We start from the raw sequence: 25,913 nt of genomic DNA, 5'->3' as shown, positions 1-25,913 counted from the left end.
TTTTAGCCTTGTAGGTGTCTTAGTTTGACATTAAATTTTTTTAAAGAAAACTTAATCAAATTATATTTTTTTTTACGTTATAAAATATTTACGAATGAATTAAGTTTTATATGTATTTAAATTTTTCAACGATATAAATTCCATCAACTATTATAAAATACATACGAGCATGTTATCTGCACAATGCGGCGGCGGGGACGACTGTCTAGTGGTGTCAGTGACAGTATTATTGGTGGTGGTGGCGGTGTTAAGTGGTGTATGTTGATGTAAAGGTGATAGTGGAATATTTTAAAAGATAATGACTTAAAGTGTTAATTATTAAATTAAGGGTTTAGAGTGTCAATTATTTCATTAAGGAAAAATTTGGTAATTTATAAAAAAAATTTCGATAGTAGGTACTAGTATTTATTAAGGTCAATTTAGTAATTTCGTATATAACTATTATATAACACTTTTCAAAATTGAGGGATATGATAATTTTTATAAAGGAGTACGAACATGGTACCCGTGCAATGCGACGGCGACGGCGGTTTAGTGGTGTTGGTGACATCAACAATTGATGTCGAGTAGTGTAAGTTGATGGAAAGATAATAGTGGCAATATTTTATAAGTTAAAAACTTATAATATAAACTAGCAATATAAGGGTTTAAAATGTAAATTAATTTATTAAGGGTAAATTTGTTAATTTTTAATAATTCTTTTTATAGAGGGTGTTTATTAAAGACAATTTTGTACTTTCGTATGTAACTATGGTGTAACACTTTTTATTTTTAGTGGATGGATTATCTTTATAAAGGAGTAGAGATAGATCAATTTCATCACCCTTCCTTCGCCTATGGAATTAACCGATCTTTACAAATGTTCTTAGCGAAAGAGATCCTTTTGTAATCTTCTACCTACATACTTAATTTTATGGCAGTGGACTAAGCTTAAAACGCCAAATCAAACACATTTTTGTGCTTTTTATTTTCCTATTTGCTTTATTATTAAATCATAAGTTCTTAGATTGTTTATCATTGTTAGTTTGTTACGATCTCGATAAGGCGATAAGCATAATAGACGTATAGTTCGCGCGATTGTGATCGATGGGTCTCAGATTTATTAAAGGTCCAAGTGATATAAAGGGGCTTTTGGGCCTTTAATCCAAATTTGAAAGAACGTGGGCTCTATTCATTGCCTTAATGTCTAACATTAATATGGGCTATCCTAAAAAAAATCTACTTTCCTCCATAAAAAATAGGGAATTAACAAACTCTTACACGTACTTATTCATAATCGACAATTTTTTCTATCGTCAGTTCGTCATTACGAATAACAACATAAGTTTAGCCAAAGATTCATCTCAATAATGGGTTTGAGTAAAAATGGGAAAACAAATTAATCTTAAAACTGAGTCTAGACTATTTATTTCAAAAAATATATTTAATTTTTAAAAAATATCATATGATAAGTTATTATTATTAGTAGTAGTATTCTTATTATATAATGAACGAGATTACTATAAAAAATAACTTTTTTTTACAGCCGGTCTTCTAATATTATAATTATTAAATTAGACTAGTGTCCCACATTATAAAGTAGATATATATAATTAATGATATGATAAACCATTAGTATTGGTTGGGAGAAGGAATATGAGGCTGTGAGTCATTTAAGTTGGGTGAAAAATTACTTACATACCTTTTTTTAACTGTAAAAATCATGGGGGGCCAAGTTTTTATTCAAAATATTAAAATATTGGTATGTTACGAGTTTTTCATCCAAGTTTGATGTATAACAACCCGATACTCACTTTTCTCATATTGTTTATATGATAAAAAATTATATACAAGTCATTATTTAATAATACTTGATATAAAAAACTGAAACCTTGTATAGTAATGAAATCAAAAATTAATATTAAAGAAAAAAATGATACAGACCCTTTAAATATATCTCTACATCCATATAAAACAAAAGCCACCTTTTTTAATTTAAATAGTTCAGTCTTTAAAATTATGGATTTTATCTTGACATTTTATACGGGTATTATCTATATCTATAATCTATTTGATAATACCTGATAAAGATTTTTATTTTATTATTTCTATTAAACTTTCGGTCTTTGATATCGCTAAAACAACCTTAAATAGAACCAAAAATCTTCACACATATCTCATACTCCACCAGTGCCTTGGGCTGTGAACCGAACGAACACGAACGTGACCTTGTTCATGTTCGTTTGTATAATAGAACGAACGGTTCACGAACAGATAAACGAACATAATGACTTGTTCGTGCTCGTTCGTGTGTGTTCATGAATGAATGTTCACAAACACAAACGAACGAACACTAATGAACGAACATAAACGAACGAAATATTTATAAATTAAGTTTTTTTATTTAAACTTTTTCTCAAATAATTAGGTATTGATATATGTTATATAAATTTAAATAATTTTTAATTGTATAATTGATTATGTGTGTGTATATATATATAGATATGTAAACGAACATAAGGAACTATTGTTCACGAACGACGGTTCATGAACATAAACGAACGAAAGTTTATGAACAGATTATCGAACGTTTATGAACGTAAATGAACGAAAGATAACTTTGTTCATGTTCGTTCATTTAACTAAACGAATGAACACAAACGAACTTCCCACTGAAATGTTCATAAATTGTTCGTGAACTGTTCAGTTCGTTTACAGCCCTGTGCAGTGACCTTCTATGGAAACAAATGCTACTCTATATGAATTAAGGTTTCATTAACGAAACACTTATACTTTTAGTCTTTTAAATTAATAACCACACCATTATGGCTACGCTACCGCTGATACCATCACCGCCGCATGGCGGCTCTCGTTATTTTAAATTACCGTCACCAAAACGTGCATTTCTTTACTAAAAAAAGCACAAGAAAAATAATATTCTATGAATGAAGTCGATCAATATTCCAAACAACATAGTGGGTACAACATTATTCCCTTCCTGTTTCTTGTTCCATCTAACCTTTCATTCATACATAATACAAACAACAAGTAGGACAGATCCCGGGCTCTCCCTTCACACAGCAATACCCTCTGCCCTACCATATTTGTTCCCATATCATTTCTTTTTCACTTTTGCGATTGTCGTATTACATATATAGATATATACTTTACTGGTCTTATTACCCGGCCTTAAAACCCGTAGGAAGTACGAAGTGACTATCAATATATTTACAGTTTTATCTTACATTAAAATGAAATTCGAACTACAAAGATGATACAAAATACCACTTAATGTGTACAATTTTCATATGTAGTTACGTGAATTTCATTGCCTTAAATAAAATAATTCTTCAACTTATGATGTTTACATGAAACATATCATGCATTCGGAATTTTAAAAATAAACTGTCAGCCGAATTAAATGAGAAGGTGTGCACAAAAAAGGGTTGGTTTGCTTCAATTTCATTTTTCATAACATACGTTTGGTCATATGATTTTTGATATAATAATTTTTGTGAGTTCCATAAATTTTATTTAAAACTAGTAAATTTCTTAGACAATACGATTAATCAAGTACTATTTGTAATGGAAAAATTGCAAATATGGGCATGTAAACCAAGTGATTAGACTGTGTTGGACACCTTTTTCCAACTTGTGACAAGATAAGCCCAAAATTGTGACCTGTGCGATGATAGTTAAAAAAGATGTCAAAATGGCTCAATAACTTCGATCATAATCCCTAATTTCATGCTTTCCCCTTTTCTTAGGGGGCCCTCTTTATCCTACTACCACACGCATTGTCTTGGTCCCTTTGTACTTTAGCGCTCACCACAGAGCATCCAACTTAAAGTCTAAAACTAACCGTCGATAACTTTACTTTTTTACTTTTACCCGCCTTTTTTACCTTCTTTTATCCTCATACAATATCCAAACACTCCTCCCGATTATCATCAAATTTCTTTCCTAGGTATTACGATTACCATAAAAATTACGGAGTATCATGAAATCCAAATGGCAGAATCAAAAATAACATCTCAATATACAAATACTTTCATTCATAGCTACAAAAACATAGAAATCAACATTATTAGTTGTTCACTAACTATTCCCATAGACCAGATCTAAAAATTATCACATAGATATACCTATAGTCAAATCACAACAAAATGTTGTACACGACGATTGATAATTATCTATAACGGACGATTTTATTTTTTTTAGTGTACAACACATTACAACGTGTTCTTAAACATACAAAACTCCAACAAAATAAAAACACCAAAAACAAGCTCGAAACAGAAACATAGCGAAACAAAAAAAAAAAAAAACACCATCAAACCCGTTACAATTTTTACTATCACTTTCTGTTGTTAAAATTCATCTTCTCATAATACCGAATTGAAAGAAGAGACAAAGACAATTGAACCTCGTCTTTACCCCACCGTGTATTGGCAGCCGATTTTGTAATCGGTTTAGACGGAACAAGTGAACGATTAGTCGGTGGCAAACATGGCCACCCCGTCGATCTCGACGAACTTGCTCCCGACGACGACGAAATTGTTGGTTTTGATAAAGGCCATAAATAACCCGAATGAAGCCTTTTAAACCCGCCAAGCGCAAGAACAACAGAACGTAACTGGGTATTACCACACCCGATTTTATCCCAGTGACGTGTACAGATTAGTTCCCACAAACGTTCATCTTTAGAAGTTCGATTCCAATGTTTGTTGACACACCCACACGCGCCTAATGTCCGCGCGTCCACGTGTTTTAAAATCTCGTATAGTAAATTGTCGTCTTGTAGTACTTGGTTTGGGGGGTTTTGTATATCTATCTCAAGAGCCATATTATTATCTTCACGGATCTTTTTGTTTTGTTGACCACCACCACCGGTGTTGACCGGATCTATTGAACAATCTATCGATCGCTTCATAGATCCCCCAAAATAATATATGTAATTATCAGAAAGTGAAGAATTCAACAGATGGGTTTTTCTGGGTTTTTGTTCTACTGTCTTTGTATATCTATATCTATATGTCGTATGTATTGAAAGAACAAGGGAAAGTTAGAGAGAGACAGTGAGGGGGTGGGGGTTTGTTCGCTTAATTTGGTTGGTTGGATAGAAGGGGAATGGATGTATGGTGATGGGTTAGAAAGAGGACAAAAAGTTATAAATAAATGAAGGGCAATTGTGTCTTTTAAACTGTTTTGTATTTAATGAGAGGGGTGTTGAATTATATGGTCAAGTTAACTGTATTTGTTATGAGAGATGATTTTTTGTTTTTGTTTTTGTGTGACTACTACTGTTTTTGTGTGACTTGGGATACGTGTTATTACGTTATTTTATGAAGAAATTCTTCTAATTAATCCTTCTAAAAATCCTCATAATATATTATCTCTTAACACATGTAATTTATTAATTTACTTTTTTATTCTTATCTCTGATTTTTCACATGTCACGATTCTATTAATTAAGAAGATTTTTAGAATAAACAATTAGGATAATTGATCATTATTCTTATATGAACGTCCAAATAATGCTTTTCTATATATATGTGCGATATAAGAAAATTAACAACATTTAACCATCTACAACTATATCTACATTATACAGTATATAACACTGTACAATAAAATTTATATATTTGTTATAAATGACTAATTTATATTGTAATAATATCACTCACTCATAAACATTTTACTTAAAAAAATTATTTTATTTTTCATACAATTTATGCCTATCTATTAAGCATTAGAGCTGACGTGGCATACACCCCATGTTAAGAAATAAACATGCTAAGATATGAACATGTTAATGTTAAATACAATTACGACACAAAAATTAACATGTTACACGATAACACCAATTAAAAACCTTGTTAACATAATAGCTTTTTTTGTAAAGTTAGTCTTGATTCAAACGTATTGGGAGCAATTCTAACTATCATTTGCTGGATCTCTAACCACCTCCTTATGTAAAATACTTTGAGATGAGAAACCTCATACTCGAACCCGATACCTAAGGGAAAACTTACCTCCGGAGCCCACATTAGTGGATTTAGAATATACCATGGCCACAATTAAAAACAAAATTCTACAATAATCTAATCTCCTAGAGCTGTGAATATTATGTTCTTTATTATCTATACTACCTTATAAAGCATACTGGATTCCTATTTTAAGTAATTAAGCATTTTTCTTAATATTCCTAAAATACTTCTCGCTAACTCTTCTATATTTATACTTCTTTAATCCTTACTTTTTGTTACCCAAATGTCTCTTTCATCATTTTTATGGTTCTCAAAATGTTTCTCCACACACAACACTATTTAGTATATATAAATATTATATTGGTTTGTTTTTTTATTTTATTATATTAGTTCAATATTTTTGTTTTCAATTTGTAATTGATCTTTTTATATGGTTTTAAAACAATCGACAGAATCTTATAATTTATATTTTTGACACACTCTGTAACTAATATATTCATCAAAAAAATAGTTATAAAATTTCGCCGCAACGCGCAGGTACTATACTCGCTCATTATTAGTCCCCTTCGAAACGAACAACTAAGCATCCCCTTAAACAGAAGTTCCAATTGCTAAGAAGTATATACATACATTAAACTAGGTATTTTACCCGCACGATGTGCGGTAGTTAAAATAATTATTTAAATACATGAGTAAAAAAAATAATTGTATAGATTAATTTTGTTAAAGTTGACTATGTTATAATTTGTGGTCAATTCCCAAATTATTATAGCCATCTAAATTTATTAAATTACTTGTTAAAAAAAAAAGAGAAAAACAAATACCTAAACAAAATAAGAAAAAAATATCATACTTTGTGGAGATATGTTATGTGGTGTGGATAATAAATCATCTAATAGTTGCAAAATCATTTTTTTGTTTTTGATGAGACATATACAATATGGAGAAAAATTTATAGATAACTTGTCACACAACATATATAATAAAAAGAAAAATCATAGTATTACAACAAATTTAAATCATTAAAAAAATGGATTATAAACGGGTCTACACATTACGTTAATTTAAAGAATTGATTACCTTGAAATCGATGAACTCATTCTAAAATACCGACTCACTTGTGCATGCAGATCGACGTCGAAGTATCAATAAAAAATAAACCTAAATACCTTATACTAGATAGGATAAGTGGGTATCGTTCCCACGAGGAGCATCTGTGGTTATAGTCAAGTTTTAACAATTTTCGTTTGGTTTTGAAAATAAAAAGAAAAAACTAACTTTAATTAACTAAGTTACTAGACTTAAAGATAATAAAACAAGACAAATTAAAAAGAGAACTTGTAAACAATAATAAAAAAGTGCATCCCTCCCGAATCCCAAAAGTTTCGTTAATTTACTTAATAAACTATACCGAGTATTTATTCTAAATTACATAGACATAATTTTAATATTATTTGACAAGAACAATTTTGGGCACAACCTATGTTAATTATATGATCTGTCTTAATCCCTAAACTAGGTGGACTCGACACAAATCATTAACTCGCAATAAGTTGTCTTACGAAAATCCAGATCAAATAATAGTGGATAAATACTCAATCAGTCATATGAATTATAATCCAAAAAATGTTTACGGGACTGAAAGTAAAGTTTATCAAATAAAATTAACTAACAATTGTTCATCGAGAGAGATAGCAAAAACCTTAACTGGACATAATTTTCAAATCACTAACACTTGATGTAGAAATCCGTTGCATGATAATTGTCGAATATGTCGCTCGAGCTTCTCTAATCTTGCTAGTAAATAATGTCAGCCGTAAAAGATTGTATCAAATGAATATATGCGTCAGTCCCTTCGAATTTTATGAGAAGCTGTCGAATTCCCCTTAATTAATGAATATAGTATGTATATATATACTATGCTAGTGGATACGGGTGACTTGATTCCATAAATGGGAATTGCTCCTGCCGCCTCATGAGCCCATTAATTAACTCGGCCTTTTCCTTTTTTTCATTTGATGGATCGGTCAAGAGAGGCCGAAAACAAATCATATTAATATGATTGTGACTTTTTTTTTTTTCTTGTTGCTCTCAGCTCACGTGAGCTACTAATCCTCCAGATGGAATTAAATCCAACTTTTCAAAATAGCACATCTACATCTAGTTATGTGCTTTCAAGACTTGAACATCACCTTTACCTACTTGTACATTAACGATTTAATTGCTTTGTAATATTGTAGTTCCACCATCTATCAATTTTTGATCCACTTATCACCTTTTAAGCTGTATTTCATCATTTTAGCTCAAACCTAAAATTCACAAAACTGAAATTCACAAAACATATATTAAAGTAGATATATTCACATAAAAAATAGTCTATTTAGTCATTTTTAGACCATTGAATATATATCAAGTTATGACTTATCACATGCTTATTCTAACTCCATAACATGAAACAATTAAAAAAAATTTTGCTTTATATAAGTTACGGTTAGGAAAACATTGGAGTTGTTTTTCATATCATTTCCAAAATTTCGGACGATAATTTTGGTCCATACCTATGATGATTGATAAGTAGTCGTTTCCTATATTGTAAAATTTAATTAAATTAGATTGTTAATTTTGATCCAAGATTTATATAGAATTTTATATTCTTTTAATTGTTTGTATTTTTTAGTTTCAATATTTTGTATGATATTTGCAACAAAAAAAAAATAAAAATGTCGAACAACTTTTTCGACATATCTACTTTAATTTGTATGATATTATTTTCTTTTCTATATATTGTATTTATCTTTATTTTTATATAATCATATGTACTTTTATTTTATTCTAATATTCTAATCTAATTTTAATTTTCTAATTCTAATAGAAATATATAAGATAGAATATTATAAAAAATATGGGGATGCCACATAAGTTATAGTCCATGTGGCAATATTATAAAATATGTTTGAGTTGTAGAACCTCTAAAATCATTCGAATTCCTACTGTTTTAATAATTATATAGATAAATATTAACATTATCACTTTAAAAAAATACGAGTATATAATAATCATTTGTCAAAATATGAATCATATTATCTGTGATGGGCCATTTAGTGTTAATTTTTCTTAACTCGACTCCTTAGCATTCATTCGACTTGTAGTTCTTATAGACGCAATCACGCAATTAATATGAATAATTAAGTCCATTTGTGATGGAATGTCCTGGTCATATTCTCAGAGATGAATTCAAGCCCGCCATCTTTTGTTTAGTAGCTTATGCAATGGGCTGGATTATCCAACTTCTTTTGGGAATTGGACTAAACATTTCGGGCCATATGTGATCCAAACGAAGTGATACTGTCAAAAACATCTATGAATGAATGAAATCAGTTGAAGGAGCGGCCAAGGTAGCGTTAGAGTTTTTACAAGTTGCTTCTTTGGAAAAAGTCTCACACATATTCTAAAAGATGTTGATGTCAGTTGACCACTGATTTCGATTGAAAACGTGAATGACTCCTTCAAGTTTATATTTTTGTAATTAACATAGTTACATATAACATCTTTTGTTTAGTTGCTTATGCAATGGGCTGGATTATCCAACTTCTTTTGGGAATTGAACTAAACGTTTCAGGCCATGTGATCCAACCGAAGTGATATTGTCAAAAACTGTTAGCGTTAGAGTTTTTACAAGTTGCTTCTTTGGAAAAAAATCTCACACATGCTCCAAAAGATGTTTATGTTTAGGGAAGTGATCATTGTACCACAAATTTTGATGCATTTACTATACTGTACATGTTTTATAACATACTGTACAAGTATGTAATGCATAACAGTGGTAAATTTATCAAATTTTATTATACAAATATCACTTCCCTTATGTTTATGAGTCTACTGTTAATCTCCATAAAGCGTGTATCTTTTGTCGTAGAAGCATTGCATTTATATATCATACAAAAAAAACAACCACAATATAAAATATTTATAGACATATCTATACTATCTTATAATAATTATCACTTTCTCTCTCATAAAAGTGTTAGATGCAAAATTACCACTTTACCCTTGATTAATTAATTTACATCATCAATCCCTTATCTTTTAAAATATCTCCACTATATCTTTACATCAATTACTTACACCCACTACCAACAATAGTTCGTCACCACCATGACCGTTGTCACCACCACCAGTCGTCGTCATGACCAAACCGCCGCCGCATCGCGCGGGTATAATGCTAGTGTATGTTAGCATGTATGACCCAAATAAATGTGCTCTACCACGATTGAGTAATTAATACAAATTTGACAAAATATTATTTTTGACAAAACTAATTTAATAAAATTACTATACTAATATACGCAACATAATTGGATTATGTTAATGAACTATCTAGATTCAGTTTCGTGTCAAATACACTACTTATTTACTGAATATCCAAGATATAACTAAATATGTAGCTAAAAAACCTTGTAAATTGTATATATTTTAAACACCTTAAATGAGAATTCAAGTAAGAGGTGAGGAACCTCAATGTATAGAAGAATTATAACTACTTAATCAATTAATCGGACCATGACCTTCAAATTGATATTTTCTGGTTATATTCCAAGCTTCATTTTGGTCCTGGTCCTTCAAACATGAAGGAGCATAAGAAACCTAGAATAAATGAATAATATATCCCCGGTTAACATTAAAACAAGTATATTAGGCTAGACGGAGTAAGGCGTTGCCTCTTCTTTGGGACACCCAAAAAGCAACCGAAACGCCCAAAAAACGTCCACATAACGCTGTGAACAGTGCCCCATGGGGCTTTCTTGGTAACGCCACTTTAAAAAACAAGCAGAGGCGTGATATATGCGACGAGGAAAGTGGGCGTTAAATGTGTGGGCCCCGTGATGGCGTATTTGAGGACGCTTTGCACCATACAGTCTTAGTTATCTTTCTGTGTTCTGTTTCTTTTCTTTTTTTTTTTTTGAATATAAAATCAGAGCAATAGATAAAAATCCTTGGTCAGAGTGATAAAAGTATATAAGGAGTGTAACACCACCAGAGAATATTAGTGGCGACGTTGCCGCTAATACTGTGGTCCCCTATGTCTGTAATGGTAAATCTGGCAGAGAAATTAGCGGGTCCTCTGTCAGTGTCAAAGTATTAGCAGTGACCTCACCGCTAATGCCTTGATCGGGTTGACTTTTACCTGGTGGTGTTATCCTGTGTCATAACAAAAAGAGATGTTAGTTTAATTGTGATTGGATGGAAGAGCAGTCAAACTTTGAGATGTGTTCATGACTGTGATAGCTATAGACGCTGTAGTACGTAGACACCACAATTCGGGGGAATCAATCCAATCAATCTTTGTGAATTGTGTATTTTCTACAAACAGTGCAACACATATATAGCTACCTGACGTGACGTATTATCATGTAATTTGGAGGAATTGGGACTTGGGAGAATTTTTTATAGACCATTTATCATTATGCACTTTTACATATGATAACAAAGTTTTATGCAAGGACACCTTATACAAAACTGTATTATCTTTGTTCTTTTCTATATTTATATATCATATACAAAACTGAATCACAAGAATGATAAATTTCTTTTACATCATACGTTAAAAAAAATTTTTGTTAAGAAAACATATTCATATCACGTTTACAAAAGTTAATAAGTAGCTATCAGTTAGAACATTTTATATAACTTTCACAATCAGTTAAGGCAGCCTTACGCCAAAATTCATTCTCAGGAGGACTAGTCCTAATCATCGTCACATCAGCAGAAAACCACCTAAGGACTAATCCCCTTAAAACCAACCTTATACCAGGACTAGTCTTGGACCCACCATTTATTTTAATATATACGCTCACAAATCAAAAAACAAAAACAAAAAGCTTCAAACTACTCGTCTATGGGGGGACGAGTGACCAAGTACGAGTCCAAAGATGAGTCCAGCCCTATGGTGTTTCACGGAGGACGAGTCAAGGACGAGTGTATAAGGCTGCCCCTTATTGAAATTTGCTTGTGTATTTGACAATATATGATACACTGAAGAACTACAAACCAAATGCACCTGACAATAGGTTATTGTACGTCGATTGATTGTGAAGTTCATTACATTTGGTGATATTTTCACTATACATATAACTGATATAAGTGATATTTTCACATGTATAACTAACATCAAAAATGTAAGTAATTAATTAATTTGTTAATTCCAGGCCTTTCCTCAGAATTTTTTTTTTTTTGTTAATCGTGTGTTTGATTGAATGATTGGTAACCGACTATACAAATGAGTATATGTTTGATACTTAAAAGCTTGAGTCCGACTTCTTCTTGTATTTTTAAAATATTCTATGTTTATTTAAATATGTGTTATTTGATATGTATTTTTAAGATATTTTCTGTTTATTTAAATATTTGTCATATACTTAACATCAAAATTTCCCAACTTATAAGTTTAATCAAGTATCTACATGTAACACAACTTACTAGTTACATAGTCTACATTTTGTTTATTGAGTGATCAGTTGTGATTGGGTTCAAAATACGGTTATTCAAAGAGTTGGGCTTGAGTTGAAATATACGAACCAGCTACACCACAACAAGTAACCCGTTAACCCACAACACGGTTTTCAATCTTTCATCCCAAACAAAGATCATAGAAAACATTACTCATTTATCTTTATTTCTATCTCTACCAAACTACCACATTTTAAAACATTTGTTCCATCTATTTTTTCAACCTTGAATAATTGAAAACATCTATTTTTTCAACCTTAAATAATTGAAAACATTTATTTTTTCAACCTTAAATAATTGAAAACCTCAAAATACTCATGTCACTTATTAATAAAATATTTAAAAAATCTCAAATACTCATTTTTTCCTCTCGCCTCAATTCTCAACTACTCATTTTTCTTTCTCCTCCATAAATCATTTTATTCCCCTAATTCATTTAAAATACTTTATCTCAAAAACCATACTGCGATAACTATAAAAGTTATATGGGTGTTCTTAAAATTTCATGTTCTTTTGTTAGAGATGTCATTCGATATACTTTTGACGAATTTTTAAATCCGACTGTGGAGCTCGTACGCCTAAGGAATTTGTCTATCACACTCTATGAGTTATCACCTCTTATGATCTATCACACTTTATAACTTATCACCCTCATAATCTCACCGCCATAATGTGCGTGTACTTTCTGTCGTATATTATATAACGTAAAAAAGTAAAGAAAAGAATAAAAGAAAAAAGACATGAGTAAATAATAAATGAAACGCAACTACCAAAGACAAAGCAAAATGACAAAAGCAAAGGAAATCAGGAGAACCAAATCCAACAGAACAACTGGCCAAAAAGATTTCCAAAGCATAAAGTACATGTCATTGAGTTCGACTTGCAAATTTGGTATATACAATATTTTTCCATCGTACATAGTTAGACTAGCCACAATAAAGACTTTGTAAGAAAAGATGAATATGATATTGAGTGTGTATATATGTATGTCAAGAAAAAAGATTAATCTTTTTTTAAAATAATATATTAAAAATCCCCCTAATAATAAAATTGTGACATTTGGTAAAACCAATATATGTGATTAGGAGAGTAAATTAGTGAAGTATACTTGTCATATAATTATGGTATTAGGGAGATTATTAGGAGAATTTTTTTTAGGATATATCATTGGTCGATGTCGTTGGATCGATCAAAACTATAACTAATTACCTATAACTAGTATGGGTAAGTCAAGTATCGTTTTCACATTTAATCATGAGAAAGTGTTAACTTAATTGACAAATTAATTAAACTAGACATGAATGTAAACTCAGTTGATTGATTGGTTTGATTAAAACTAAAATTAATTATAAACTTAACAAAGTGATTTAATAAAAGCGAAAGTAGACTATTCTCATGCTCCTAATTATGCTTTCAAATATTTAACCTAACTTATATTTGTTGGATATCACATAGACATGATTCTTTATGACGTTTGGATTGAATAAACTTAAGAGCTAAATTAATCGGTAATTGTGAGGATTCACGATAACGAAAATCGAGGAATTGACACAACTAGATTTTCAATTCATTAAAGTAAAATTATAAGTTCATGAGAGATTTATTCAATAATCACTGATTAATAACAAATTAAAACCAATTGATAGATGAAATCCATTCAAAATCATAAACAAGTAATCATTCAAACAATCCAAACAACATTAGTTGTAAAATACTAATGAGGAATTAAACATCTAATCCAACATGAATATGAGAAAGGTTGAACATAAATGTCTTACATAATTGTTCACATGAGAATGATCAAAAGAAACCTAGCCTAGCATCTTCATCAACGTTTCTTCAATTAAGGCTTTGATCTCAATGGAATTGTGATATGATGATGATTTTGGGGTCTTATGTGTGTTAGGAACTGCTCCAGGTGTGTGATTTAGGAGAAAATTAGGCTTATAAATTAGAAGAATTAATCATTACCCTATTAATCTTAATCTTAATATATACTATAAGACAGTTGTACTAATGACTTATTAACCAATCAAATCGTTCAATTTTATTAAATTGACTCTCGCTTATGTCATCATTTAGATTAGCTATAAATTAAAACCTTCAATAATCATTATCCAAATATATTATTATATTATTGTTTATATTAATTTGTAGAAAAAATCTCATTAATTTACACTTTTTTTGCTTTCCGTCAATAATTTACACTTTTTAGCCCTCAATACTTAATTTATATTTATTTTTAGCATCAACTTGAGGAGATTTTTTAAAAAGGTTACAAAAGGTATTTATATTTAATTTTTTAAAGTTTCAATTGTCACTCAAATCAAGAATTCTAATTGTTATCAAATAGTAAGAAAACAATCCTAATTGTTATCTAATAATCACAGGACTTGTGATTGAAAGTAAACCTATTCATGTTATGAGTCCGCATCATGATCAAATACATATACTTGAATGTCAAGTACATGATCATGGCCGACTCCTATGCAAGTCAACAAAGGCTCAAGCCTAGGCCCAAACTTTTAAGGGGCCCAAATTTGTGTAGATACACATAACTACATAAGTGAAATAACGACACCTTTTACATTTATTCATATTTTCTCTACACTCAACAGACTCATTCTTTACTTTTCCATCTATATGTTCATTTGGTTCATCAAAGTTCATTAGAATAGCATTTACAGGTCTAATTTTTTCTTTTGCCTCGGGCCCTGATTTTTTTTACTATTTTTGGAAATAGTCCTGTACACGATCATAGGTATGTTTATATTTTAATTTTTAATTAACTTTAATAATAATATCAAATTATGAGTAAAACTGGTTTTAAAATTCTATAATAGAGAAATTATTGTAACATGTGCCTTGTGAAATGACTACGACAAACAATTCGATCAATATGTCCCAGCTAACAATGACAGTGACGAACACGTGATTATTGTACTACAACTTGCAAAGTATAACATTTAGAATTGTATACGTTCAATATTATAAGTTTTTATGAATTAAATGTATGAAAATCTAATATTGATAATATCATAAACCCCGTGTCCAGTGTTGGACACGGGTTTAATGTATATCTTAAATGGATATTTGTTATAAAGATAAAATAATTTATTATTGATGTTGATAAAAAAATGTTCGAGGGAAGGATGTGTATATAGAATGATGACATGGCATATGCTGATTAAGCTATAGTTAGCTCAAGTGGTTGAGTACCTGCCTTATAAGTAGGAGGTCTTGGGTTCAAGACTTGGGGAAGTACATAGGAAGTCTTTTTATGAATTGAAGGCTTGGTTTGGGTATATCCAGGTTCAAGTCTGAGGAGGCAGGGTTTACCCCTATTGATCGTCGTGCGGTCCGGATAAAACAACGTATGTAAGACCTCCCGTTGTCGAATCGCGACATGAAGTTCTCAAGCGAAATTCACCTTTAAAAAAAATTAATGACCTAAATTGATGTAGAATAACACCACATATTTAAGTTGAGAGTACGTCTTACATCAATGAGCTAGCTTCTAAATGAAAAGATGGATATATGACAATAGATAAGTTTAAATTCTATTGAATTGGAAGATGGGTTTTCTTGGAGTAGACTTTGAACGGCTGGTTATCCCCAAAATTGGTTTATCAAATTTTGTACATGTAAAGTAATTTGTTAAACAATAGTAACCTGCAAAAGCATACAATATATCCAAACTAAAAGATTATACTCATGCGAACATCCAAACGAAATCCAGGGCATCGACTGCATCACGTGTGAAGTTTTATAATCCTTCATACACTTTTTACTTTTAAGACCCAATTCACACCAAAACAATATAATAAAAAGTATTCGATCATATATATAAATAGAACAACGAAGATAATATAAAGTCATTTTATTCACAATATATTCATTCGAGGCGAACGAGTACATGGGTTGTTGCATGTTATCAGCCAATTAACATTTCCTAAATTCTGAAAATTTCTCATTCGTCACATTCATTAACAACCTATACTATAATATTATATAATAATAGAGATAATAATCTTTAATAGTAATTAGTTGTGAAGCGGGTCTGAAACATTTGGAACTCTTCTTTTGCTAGAGTACAAATCACCCTGCTGCTTCTTCTGCTCTTTCTCTTGCTTTTCCGGCACCACATTTCGTCTGATTCTAGCCACCACCGTCGTCGTCTTCTCGGCCCCGGAGACCAAAAGTGTGAGAATAACGAAGATGGCCAAACACATTCTAATACAGCTAATTTGGTTTTGCATGGTACAAGAATTAATGAGAATTGAGAAAAGTGAGAGTATATATGTGGGATGGGAAATTAGCTAGAAGGGAGTTTTTATGAATTAAAGGATGTGGATGTTTTGAGCTTTGAAAATTTTACATGATGTAATTATGATGCTTGTACGATAGTTTTAGATATATAGCAGCTAGGCTAAGTGTGGGAAAAAAGAGTAGGCTGAAAAGGAAAAAAAGAAAAAAGAAAAGGGTCAAGGGGCAAAGTGATGGAGTACACTACAATCTACTACTACATGCCCTGCAAACAAGGGTGGCACATCTCACGATATTTATGTTACCCTTTTTCCTTTTAACTCAAAAACATAACATATTATGAAAGGTTAGTTTCTAACTTTCTATCGTATTTATAATGTGATTAAATGAAGAATGTATGTAATTCAAGGATGACGATCTTGTCAATTTAAACATCAATTTAGTAGGTCAAGTTGATCAGATTGTTGTGAACATACCGGCCATTACTATGTGAGATTTTTACAATAATGAGTCTAATTTATTTATTTTTTTAGTCTTTTATATTTCTCCTAAACTCAACTTCACTTATTTGGAAATTTGAGAAAGTCTTCATCCATAATTTTGAATATTAATCTAAGTATATTTAAGGGGGTGTTTGGTACAAATGAATCATAAATAATGGAATTGTGATGAAAAATGGAAATGATGTGAATGAGAATGGACTTGAAGAAAGGATTTCAATTCAACTGTTTGGTATAAAATTTGAGAATGATAAATAGACAAACATTTCTTGTTCCTCCTTTAAATAACCAGTCAATACACCATGATATAATTTTGGTCAATAAAAATAAATGAAAAGTAGTTAAATAAATCAACAATCTTTGTACTCGTGAATCCATATATAATCATGGCTGATGTGTTTTCTCAATTTCGGTTAAATCTTTATAATTTTTTATTAGTCAAACTTGCCCAGATTTATATATATTTTCTAATAGTAGATCGAGTGCTCAATTGAAGGTAAAAAAAGGAAAAATTATTGGAAGAAGACATACATGATAAAACTTACCTCACTTGATGATTTGCAAAGATCAACCATAGAAAATGATGTTGGGGATTCAAAAAGATAATTGATATGGCTGTAATACATAAGAAAAATATGGAAACCTTTTTGGGAAAGTGATTGAATGTGCAATTACATGCTGACACCTATTATCCCTACTCATTTTTTTCATTCACATATTACTAAAAAGTGAGAAACACTCATTTGAAAATTTTCATTCACCGCCATTCTTTACTTATTTTAGAGAATGAAAACTAAGGAAAGAGAATTCAACAGTGCAGTGATATTTCCTTTCTTTTGGTAAAACAAACAAGGTAAACAATTCTCTTTCCCTTTCTTCCTTTCCCATTCCATCATACCAAACACCCTCTAAGACTTTATTGTCTAACTGGACTTGAAAGCTAGATCTTTTGTAACTATTTTTATGTTAATCATGGCTTATATGTAATTATGATATAATGACTTATGTAATTTAGAGATAGTTAAAATATGAAAAAAGGTCCTTAGAAGTAATCAAACATATAAGAAAAACGGTAAAAGAAAGGAAAAAAAAAACAAACAAACTCCGTCTATTAAATTGATGGCACGTCGTAATTATAACTTCTATAAAATTTTCTTAACCATCACTACTCCGTATGTATATACTTTTGTTGAACATATTTTTTAACGGCCAACAAAGGTCAATATATACATTTGTTAGAACATATATCTATAACTCTTATAAAACAATAGTTAACCAAACATTTTAAAACTCTTTTGCAATTTAAAATTAATTGGAAAAATTGTCACATAAGATTTTATCTTATGTGTCAACTCCATATTTTTCTTTAAATAAACTATATGTTTAGAAAACAAATGAACGTATATATGTTAAAATAAATAAATAAATATTTATATTGTAAGAGTATAAGATTTTCTCATTAGATAAAATGATATCTTCTCTTTAGTTTAAAAAATCACGTCTATACCTAATGATATTTCATTATCTTTTTTATTCAACATTTATATAAGGTTCCTTTCGGTTTTTTTTATGGTGATTATATGAAAGTTTGCTCAGGCCGTTGGTTAGTTGGAACTCTCATCGCATTAATCATTAGTAGCAATATTTAAAGTTTATAAGCTTTTTTATCACCACTAAATTATATTCATCTTATATGAGTTAAGAGCTTTGTATAATATCATAAGTTTCTGAAAGAGTTATGTTAATTCTTTCGTTCATATCACTATGAAAACTATGTTCAATTTTTGGTTTAATTTTTTTATTTTTTATTTTTTTGAATTTTATGATAATGGTTAACATAATCTCTTTTTTCTTTTGTTTTTTAACAATACAATTTTTCATTGTGATGATGAGAAAAATATTATGATGCTAGACGAAGAGTTAGTTCAAAATAAGTGTATATAACAATTAGTTTAATGGGTGGATAATGAATACGTTATTGTTAATTTAATTAAGTGAAACTAAATAGATTGTTCGTCAATATGTTTTTTTTACGATCATTATTGATCCATTCCATTAACTCATTTGTTCACATATTAAGCGTTTCATTAAATGTTTTTTTAAGCAAGTTTAACTCAAATCTCATTTTATTTAGCATTTTTTAAAAAAAAATTCTAGTTTTGTATATATTGTGTTTAACATGAACGCAACTAGGATAGAGTGATAGACATTGGGAATAAATGGAGATTGCCGTTTTATCATCTATATCTAATAGATTGATATAGATATAGAGTGGGTGTAGCTCCCTAAAACAAGGAGTCGGTCCAGCCTTCCACCTGCTTAAAAAAAGTTTCCATATTACAGTTTTTCCTTTGCTATTGTTTTTATATATATACTAGGTTTTTTATCTGCACGAGGTATAGTTATTTAATTGATTTGTCTAATAGTTTAATATTAATATTGATAATCAATAAAATTTAGTTTAGTTAGCATAAGATTAATGTGTTGTTTATACTTTATATATCTATAGATACAAAAATAGAAATAAAAAACATTGGTTATGTATAACCTAACTTTTACAAAGTAAAAAGTACTAAGAAAACAAAATTAATGGGCATATGGTTGTTTATGTAAATAATTCAACTCAAACCCATTATTTCTTGTTATCCATCCGGCTTGGCTAGAGTTGACTGGTAAGATTATTTTATTTATACCTTTTAAGTTTAAGGCATTTTACTCGAAAAACAGCCAATTTGGCTTAAATTTACATAAACATGCAAGACGTCATACATTCATAATAAAAAGTACTAATAAAATATTTAATCTTAATATCATAGATCCATCTTTCGTGTTCATTGCAACATGTTTCGTGTTCTAATTCAGAGCTAACAAAAGATAAATCTAGATTGTAATATTTCGATAGTGATTTTCAAATTTTCGGTCGTCGTGATTTCAGTTAAAATTTCGTTTTCAGCAAAACCTGACGAATCTGGTTTGTGTTTGAGTGTGGGAAGAAGGGAATCAAGGGATCATGGTGAAATGACGAATCTGTCATTCACTTAATGGACCTAATAGACGGCTGTTAGTCACAGACTGAAAAGTGAAAAATTTGACCAACTTCAGGGTTTTTTCTGTAATTAATTCACTTAAAGGCAATAACTGAAAATCCTGCCAACTTAAAGGACCAAAAATGTAATTTTCTCTTTTAGTTATCATTAAAAGGCCATTTACCATGAATTACTTTACTAAAGTTTATGAATTGTAAACTCAAGATATGTCAATATAATTATAGTAAATAGATTTGAATATCTTATCAAAATTTAAAATTTGTTAAATATATATATACAGGGGATGAGAGTACAAGGCTGTTAGGTATCTAAGCTTAGATGTCGGACACTCACATATTAATTTTTTAAACCATAAAAATTATGGGGGCCACACATTTATTCATTAAACAATAAATAATAAATTATTAGTATGTGAGGGGTTCCACACCTAAGCTTAGGTGTCAGACAACCTTATATTCCATTTTCCCATATATATATATATATATATATATATCAAAAATAAATATGGAGAAGACACATAATATAAAATCCTATGTGGCAATATGTGAATATTTTTTTCAGTTAAAAAGCCTTTAGAATTGCTCGGTTAACTACTGTTTTAATATATATATATTATTTTTATATAATGTTAATGTCCTTGTGAACATTAACATAAAAGTTTCTTTAAACATTAACCTAAAACTATTTTGAAAACACAACGAGAATGACACATCACATATGAATTTCACTATTGTTCTTTCTTAATTTTATCTCTCTTGATTTCATTAAAATGTCATCATCTATTTGATAGCAAAATTTTTAAGTTAATGAATTAAAAGTATATATCATTTCCCTAATGTTAAATATGCATATGTTGGGTAATGATGATATATATATACAACAAATATTAGTCATCTATAACAAATATACATATTTTACTGCACAATTTACAACTATGTAAAACATGTATTGTTGTGGATGGCTAATACTTGTTATAAATATATCATTCCCCATGTTAAAATTTGAATTTTGGATTTACACCTAAATAATCAAGAGCTTATACTGAATAGGTGAACCCATTTGTTATCATTTCACCAAGTAAATCAATGAAGAATTATAAATATTCTTAATTTAAGCTAGTGTTGTGAAATACAAAAAGAGGTAGCTTTCTTATAGGTACAAATACTGACATAGGACCAGGTTGAATGACGACTGTTTTATGCTTTTTTTAGGAAGTGTGAGTAAAAAAGTGTATACCCCCCTAGGATAACACTTGCTTATTTGAAGTATACAACCGATGCTTACTAGCTATCTATTTCTTTTGTTTCTCTCTTTCGTTATTCAGTCCTATATAGTTTGCTTGATTCACACACGCTAAATTTAATAATTTATGATAGTTGAGTGTATTGTCATTTTGAATAGGGAAGTGATATTAGTACCACTTAAGTTGATTGATTTACCACACTTATGCATTAACTGTTTGTACAGTGTGTTGTAATACTTATATAATATGGTAAGTTAATCAAGTTTGGTAATACGAATATCACTTTCCTTTTGAATATATAGGAGGTTTATGATAGGACATCTAATACTAGTTATTATAGGTGATACACGAAAGATATCTCTAATATTACTTAAACTATTACTCATAAAAGCATTAGCGCCATCACTTGTGAATAAACATGTCATGCTTTACATTTAATGCATATGATGCTAAATTATGTTTACAAAGAACATTACTTACTTTTGGATATGTGGGTAATTTCCATCAATAAATGTTAGTGAGTCGCAATAAAGATGTGTCGCTATTCTAATAGCTGAACCTAATAAGGTTTATAAGCAAAATAAGCATATGGTCAATGAAAGATTTGTATAGTCGTGTATTAATTAAGTTCATTCTTGTTGAAACAAGAAGGACGTTGTCGATTGTGTGTCAAGATTCCAAATTACTTGATAGAGTCAATAAATTATTAATGGAATCATTCATAGCCTTTGTTATAGTATTCTACCCGACTCCAATAATTTATAATAGTAATTATACAAGTGATGGTGTTCTATTACCACCAAGAATGTGGAATTGTGGATATTGTCCACACTCAAAAGTCAAAAGAGATGACTTTAGTCAGCCCGTTTGACCAAATAATTCCCCTGTATCCAACATCAAGTTATTCAATAAGTTTGTTGTAGTTCATTTAATTTGTTGAAAAGAATATAACATCATGAATATGTAATGATCTTTATGTTTGGATAACAAGTACAATATTAAGCTCAATCTTGTCTCCGTAGCCAAGGTAGATAATTAAGCATATCAAAGTAGGACTGTGTTTCTTGACGTGGCAATTTCTTATAAGTGGGTTAATTCAGTTTATATTTTATTTAATAGGTTTTAATAAGATTAGCCATACTAATTATTTATAAGAAGATGATAATCTTGGACAACGAGTGTTTATGTTCAACCTGCCCAACCCAGGCCTTTTGCCACTGTTATTTTTCCAATATGATCAAGACGTTATTTAATTCTTTCAAATTTAAGACTACAGCCCTTTTCCCCATGTAATTAAAATTTCAAACTAATGCCTTCAATACTCACTTGACTTTTTTCTTAAAGACAGATTATTTACTTCTTGGGACAACTCTCTGTGATTCGTAGCTATGCTCGGTGCTATTTTCTGATTCTTCATGGTAATTTCTTGAACGATCCGCACTCAAACAATTGTGGCATTCGCGCTTCACATGACTCTGATCCCATTATTGAATTACTTACACAATTTCTAATAAAAACCGTGAAAAAAAAGGCACATTTTGCCGTCGAAAAGCTATTTGTAGCATGAGTGAAGCTTAAAACTAATCTGAATGTGTTAAAACATAAGTTGAAGGACAGTTAACATATAATCTAATGCGCTACTTAGTACTTGCGTAACGAAGTCAATGTGAATGTACAGGGGTGACATATTTGCCATATTTTCAGTTTCCTGTCCTCATTTCATACCAAACTGATCGATTTGCACCATATGTCACTTTAAGACTTTTATTATACTCGTACGTATTAACGCATAACAAGTCTTGTGGACTTGATTAACTACTTGACGTGATCATGCATTGCCTTAATAAAGTGGGTTAGTAGTAATCCTAACCAATCATTTATTGCTCATTTGGACATTTGGTAATTACAATACGTAAAATATATAGATAATCACAGAATAATTTATCTTAGTTTCTATAATGATTTAACTTACTATATATCACGACTTTTACAAATGATCAGTAATATATTCATTCAAAGAAATTGTAGTATCATTCCACATTCATCACCATATGAGTATACGAACGGTGAGTGCAGTGGATGTGAATTGACTTTTGATATCTACATGTGGGATCTAATGTGTAATAAATCATTTTTCATATTAATGAAACTTTCTATATATAGTACCATAACGGCAGTTCGTTTTTAAGGATTTTGCCAAATTGAACCTATATATTTTCTTCTTTTTACATTGCATGTGAGACCTTTGTTAATGGGCTAGCTAGGCCGGATCCATGCAATTATGTCATGGACTCAAACGTCTCGTATACCAAATTGCGAGTAATCGGGAGTGGTTTACATTTGGCGAACAAAGGTTGAACCTTGGGCATGGAAAGCCCGGGACCTTCACTCATATCAACCATCTCTTCACTGATCCTTTCCCAATCAAAGCATTGTATGAGCAGCCCTAGCGTTAACCCAATCACACGTGTGGCTAGCCCTTCCCCTGGGCAACTCCTCCTTCCCGACCCAAATGGCATGAACTTCAGCCCATTTCGTCCACTTTCAAACCCTTTAAACCTATCAGGATCAAACTTCTCTGGGTCACTCCACACGTCCGGGTCGTGTTGTATTGCCCACTGATTTATCAACAGCATGGTCCCACGTGGAACGTGATAGCCCCCGACCACACAATCATGCGATGACTCATGAGGTACTAGCAGTGGGGCAGCAGGGTACAGTCTTAAAGTCTCGTTAATAATACAACGAAGATAAGGTAGGTTGGCCATATCCGATTCATTAACAAGACGGTGATTTTCCACATGATTATCAATTTCATTTCGTGCCTTTATTAGAACATGTGGATGGTTGAGCAAAAGAGTAAAAGCCCATTCCATAGTCGTAAACGAAGTATCCACACCAGCTGCCAATAGGTTCTGATAATCAACAGATTTAACTAATTAGTACACAAATGATTACTTAATGAGATACTCGTAACTTAAAACAAAATAGTTTGATCAGCTAGTCCCATGTTTAGTGTAGATCTTTATCTTACCAGTATAAAGCTTTTAATAAGTTCATCTGTGTAGTACGCAGGATCCGTTTCTTGTAGCTGCAACAACACTTCAATTATGCTACTATTCTTCTTCTTCTCTTTGTTATTTCCCACTTCAGCCTTTCGAAGTTGATCAATCAGCCCTTGAAAGAACTCACTCCGATTTTTCTGCATCGCGATTAACTTTTTTTCAAATCCTTTCACTCCCATCCAACTCAAAATTGGCAAATGGTCCGCTATATTCGAAGCACCAGCAACCAAAAACGATTCCTTGACGATTTCTTGGAACCGTTTGCCTTCATCCTCCATATCGACGCTACCAAAATATCTCTTCCTTGCAATCATACTCATCAACACATTCGACGTTAAATCTTGGAATACTTTGTTTAAGTTCACAGGTGATGAACCACATTCAGAAAGTATCTTACGTATCATGAGTCTTCCTTCGTTAGCACGTACATCGTGAAACTCGTTAAGACGAATAGAAGAAAAAACCTCAATGGTTGAAATACGACGAAGGTTACGCCAAAGATCACCATATGGGGCCCAACCAAGGCTGCTATAGTTAGAGCTCAGTATCTTGCCAGCCAGCAAATGAGGGCGGTTAGCGAATATGATATCATTTTGCTTGGTGAAGCATTCTTCGGAGACTGAAGGAGAGGATACCACAAGGACACGGCGTGATCCAAAGTGGAGGAAGAGAATTGGGCCGTGTTTGGCGGAAAGTTTGGCTAAGGTTCTGTAAATGGGCTTCTTTAAGAGGTAGAGGTGACCGATTATTGGGATACTTGGGAAGATGGTGGGCGGAAGGTTGGCATATTTGCCACGAAAATGGGTGGCCAATAGAAATGAAACTAGAAGTAGTAGGATGGTGATGAAGAGATGATCCATGAGATCGATACAAGTGCGCAAATAATGATGAGTTTTTGCGATATATAGCAAGTGTTTTTATACTGATGAAAGTCATGCAATGATTATTTATAACCAAATTTACACAGTTTAATAATTTGTTCTCATGAAATACATGTAAGTAAACTAATTAAGATACTATAATACCATATTGTATGGAGGCATAGAGCAAATTACATAAAACGTAACGTACGTAACATATCTATATAAAATCTTATGAATGATGGCATAATAGTAAAAGTTTTGATCTATAAAAGTAAAAATATGTAAAGTTCTCGAATCAAATTTGAACTGTTGGGTAGCAAAGGTAAAAGGTTCATGGCAACGATACTGTCATTGTCGTCGTATTGCGTGGTAATCATTTAATTGATTCATCAACTTAAATAAACTAACTTTTTATTTTTATAAAATACTATGTTAAAAAAATATATACTTTTT

The 25,913-nt window shown here is 30.8% G+C and overlaps 2 protein-coding genes across 2 annotated transcripts; both read right to left on the bottom strand.

Moving 5' to 3' along the window:
* Nucleotides 1-4,168: 4,168 nt before the first annotated feature.
* Nucleotides 4,169-5,106, bottom strand: LOC122588468 (F-box protein GID2-like). The gene has a single exon (XM_043760589.1). The coding sequence runs from the start codon at nucleotides 4,910-4,912 to the stop codon at nucleotides 4,337-4,339; it is 576 nt and encodes a 191-aa protein (XP_043616524.1). The 5' UTR covers nucleotides 4,913-5,106; the 3' UTR covers nucleotides 4,169-4,336.
* Nucleotides 5,107-23,601: 18,495 nt separating this feature from the next.
* On the bottom strand, nucleotides 23,602-25,460 carry LOC122589941 (cytochrome P450 81Q32-like). The gene is made up of 2 exons (XM_043762273.1): nucleotides 24,567-25,460; nucleotides 23,602-24,447 (listed from the first exon to the last, which is right to left on the bottom strand). The coding sequence occupies exons 1-2, from the start codon at nucleotides 25,455-25,457 to the stop codon at nucleotides 23,812-23,814; spliced, it is 1,527 nt and encodes a 508-aa protein (XP_043618208.1). The 5' UTR covers nucleotides 25,458-25,460; the 3' UTR covers nucleotides 23,602-23,811.
* Nucleotides 25,461-25,913: the final 453 nt, after the last annotated feature.

The sequence above is a fragment of the Erigeron canadensis genome, chromosome 2 (assembly GCF_010389155.1).
Source record: "Erigeron canadensis isolate Cc75 chromosome 2, C_canadensis_v1, whole genome shotgun sequence".
In the NCBI taxonomy this organism is placed as follows: Eukaryota; Viridiplantae; Streptophyta; class Magnoliopsida; order Asterales; family Asteraceae; genus Erigeron; species Erigeron canadensis.
This window is presented reverse-complemented; position numbering and strand designations above follow the sequence as displayed.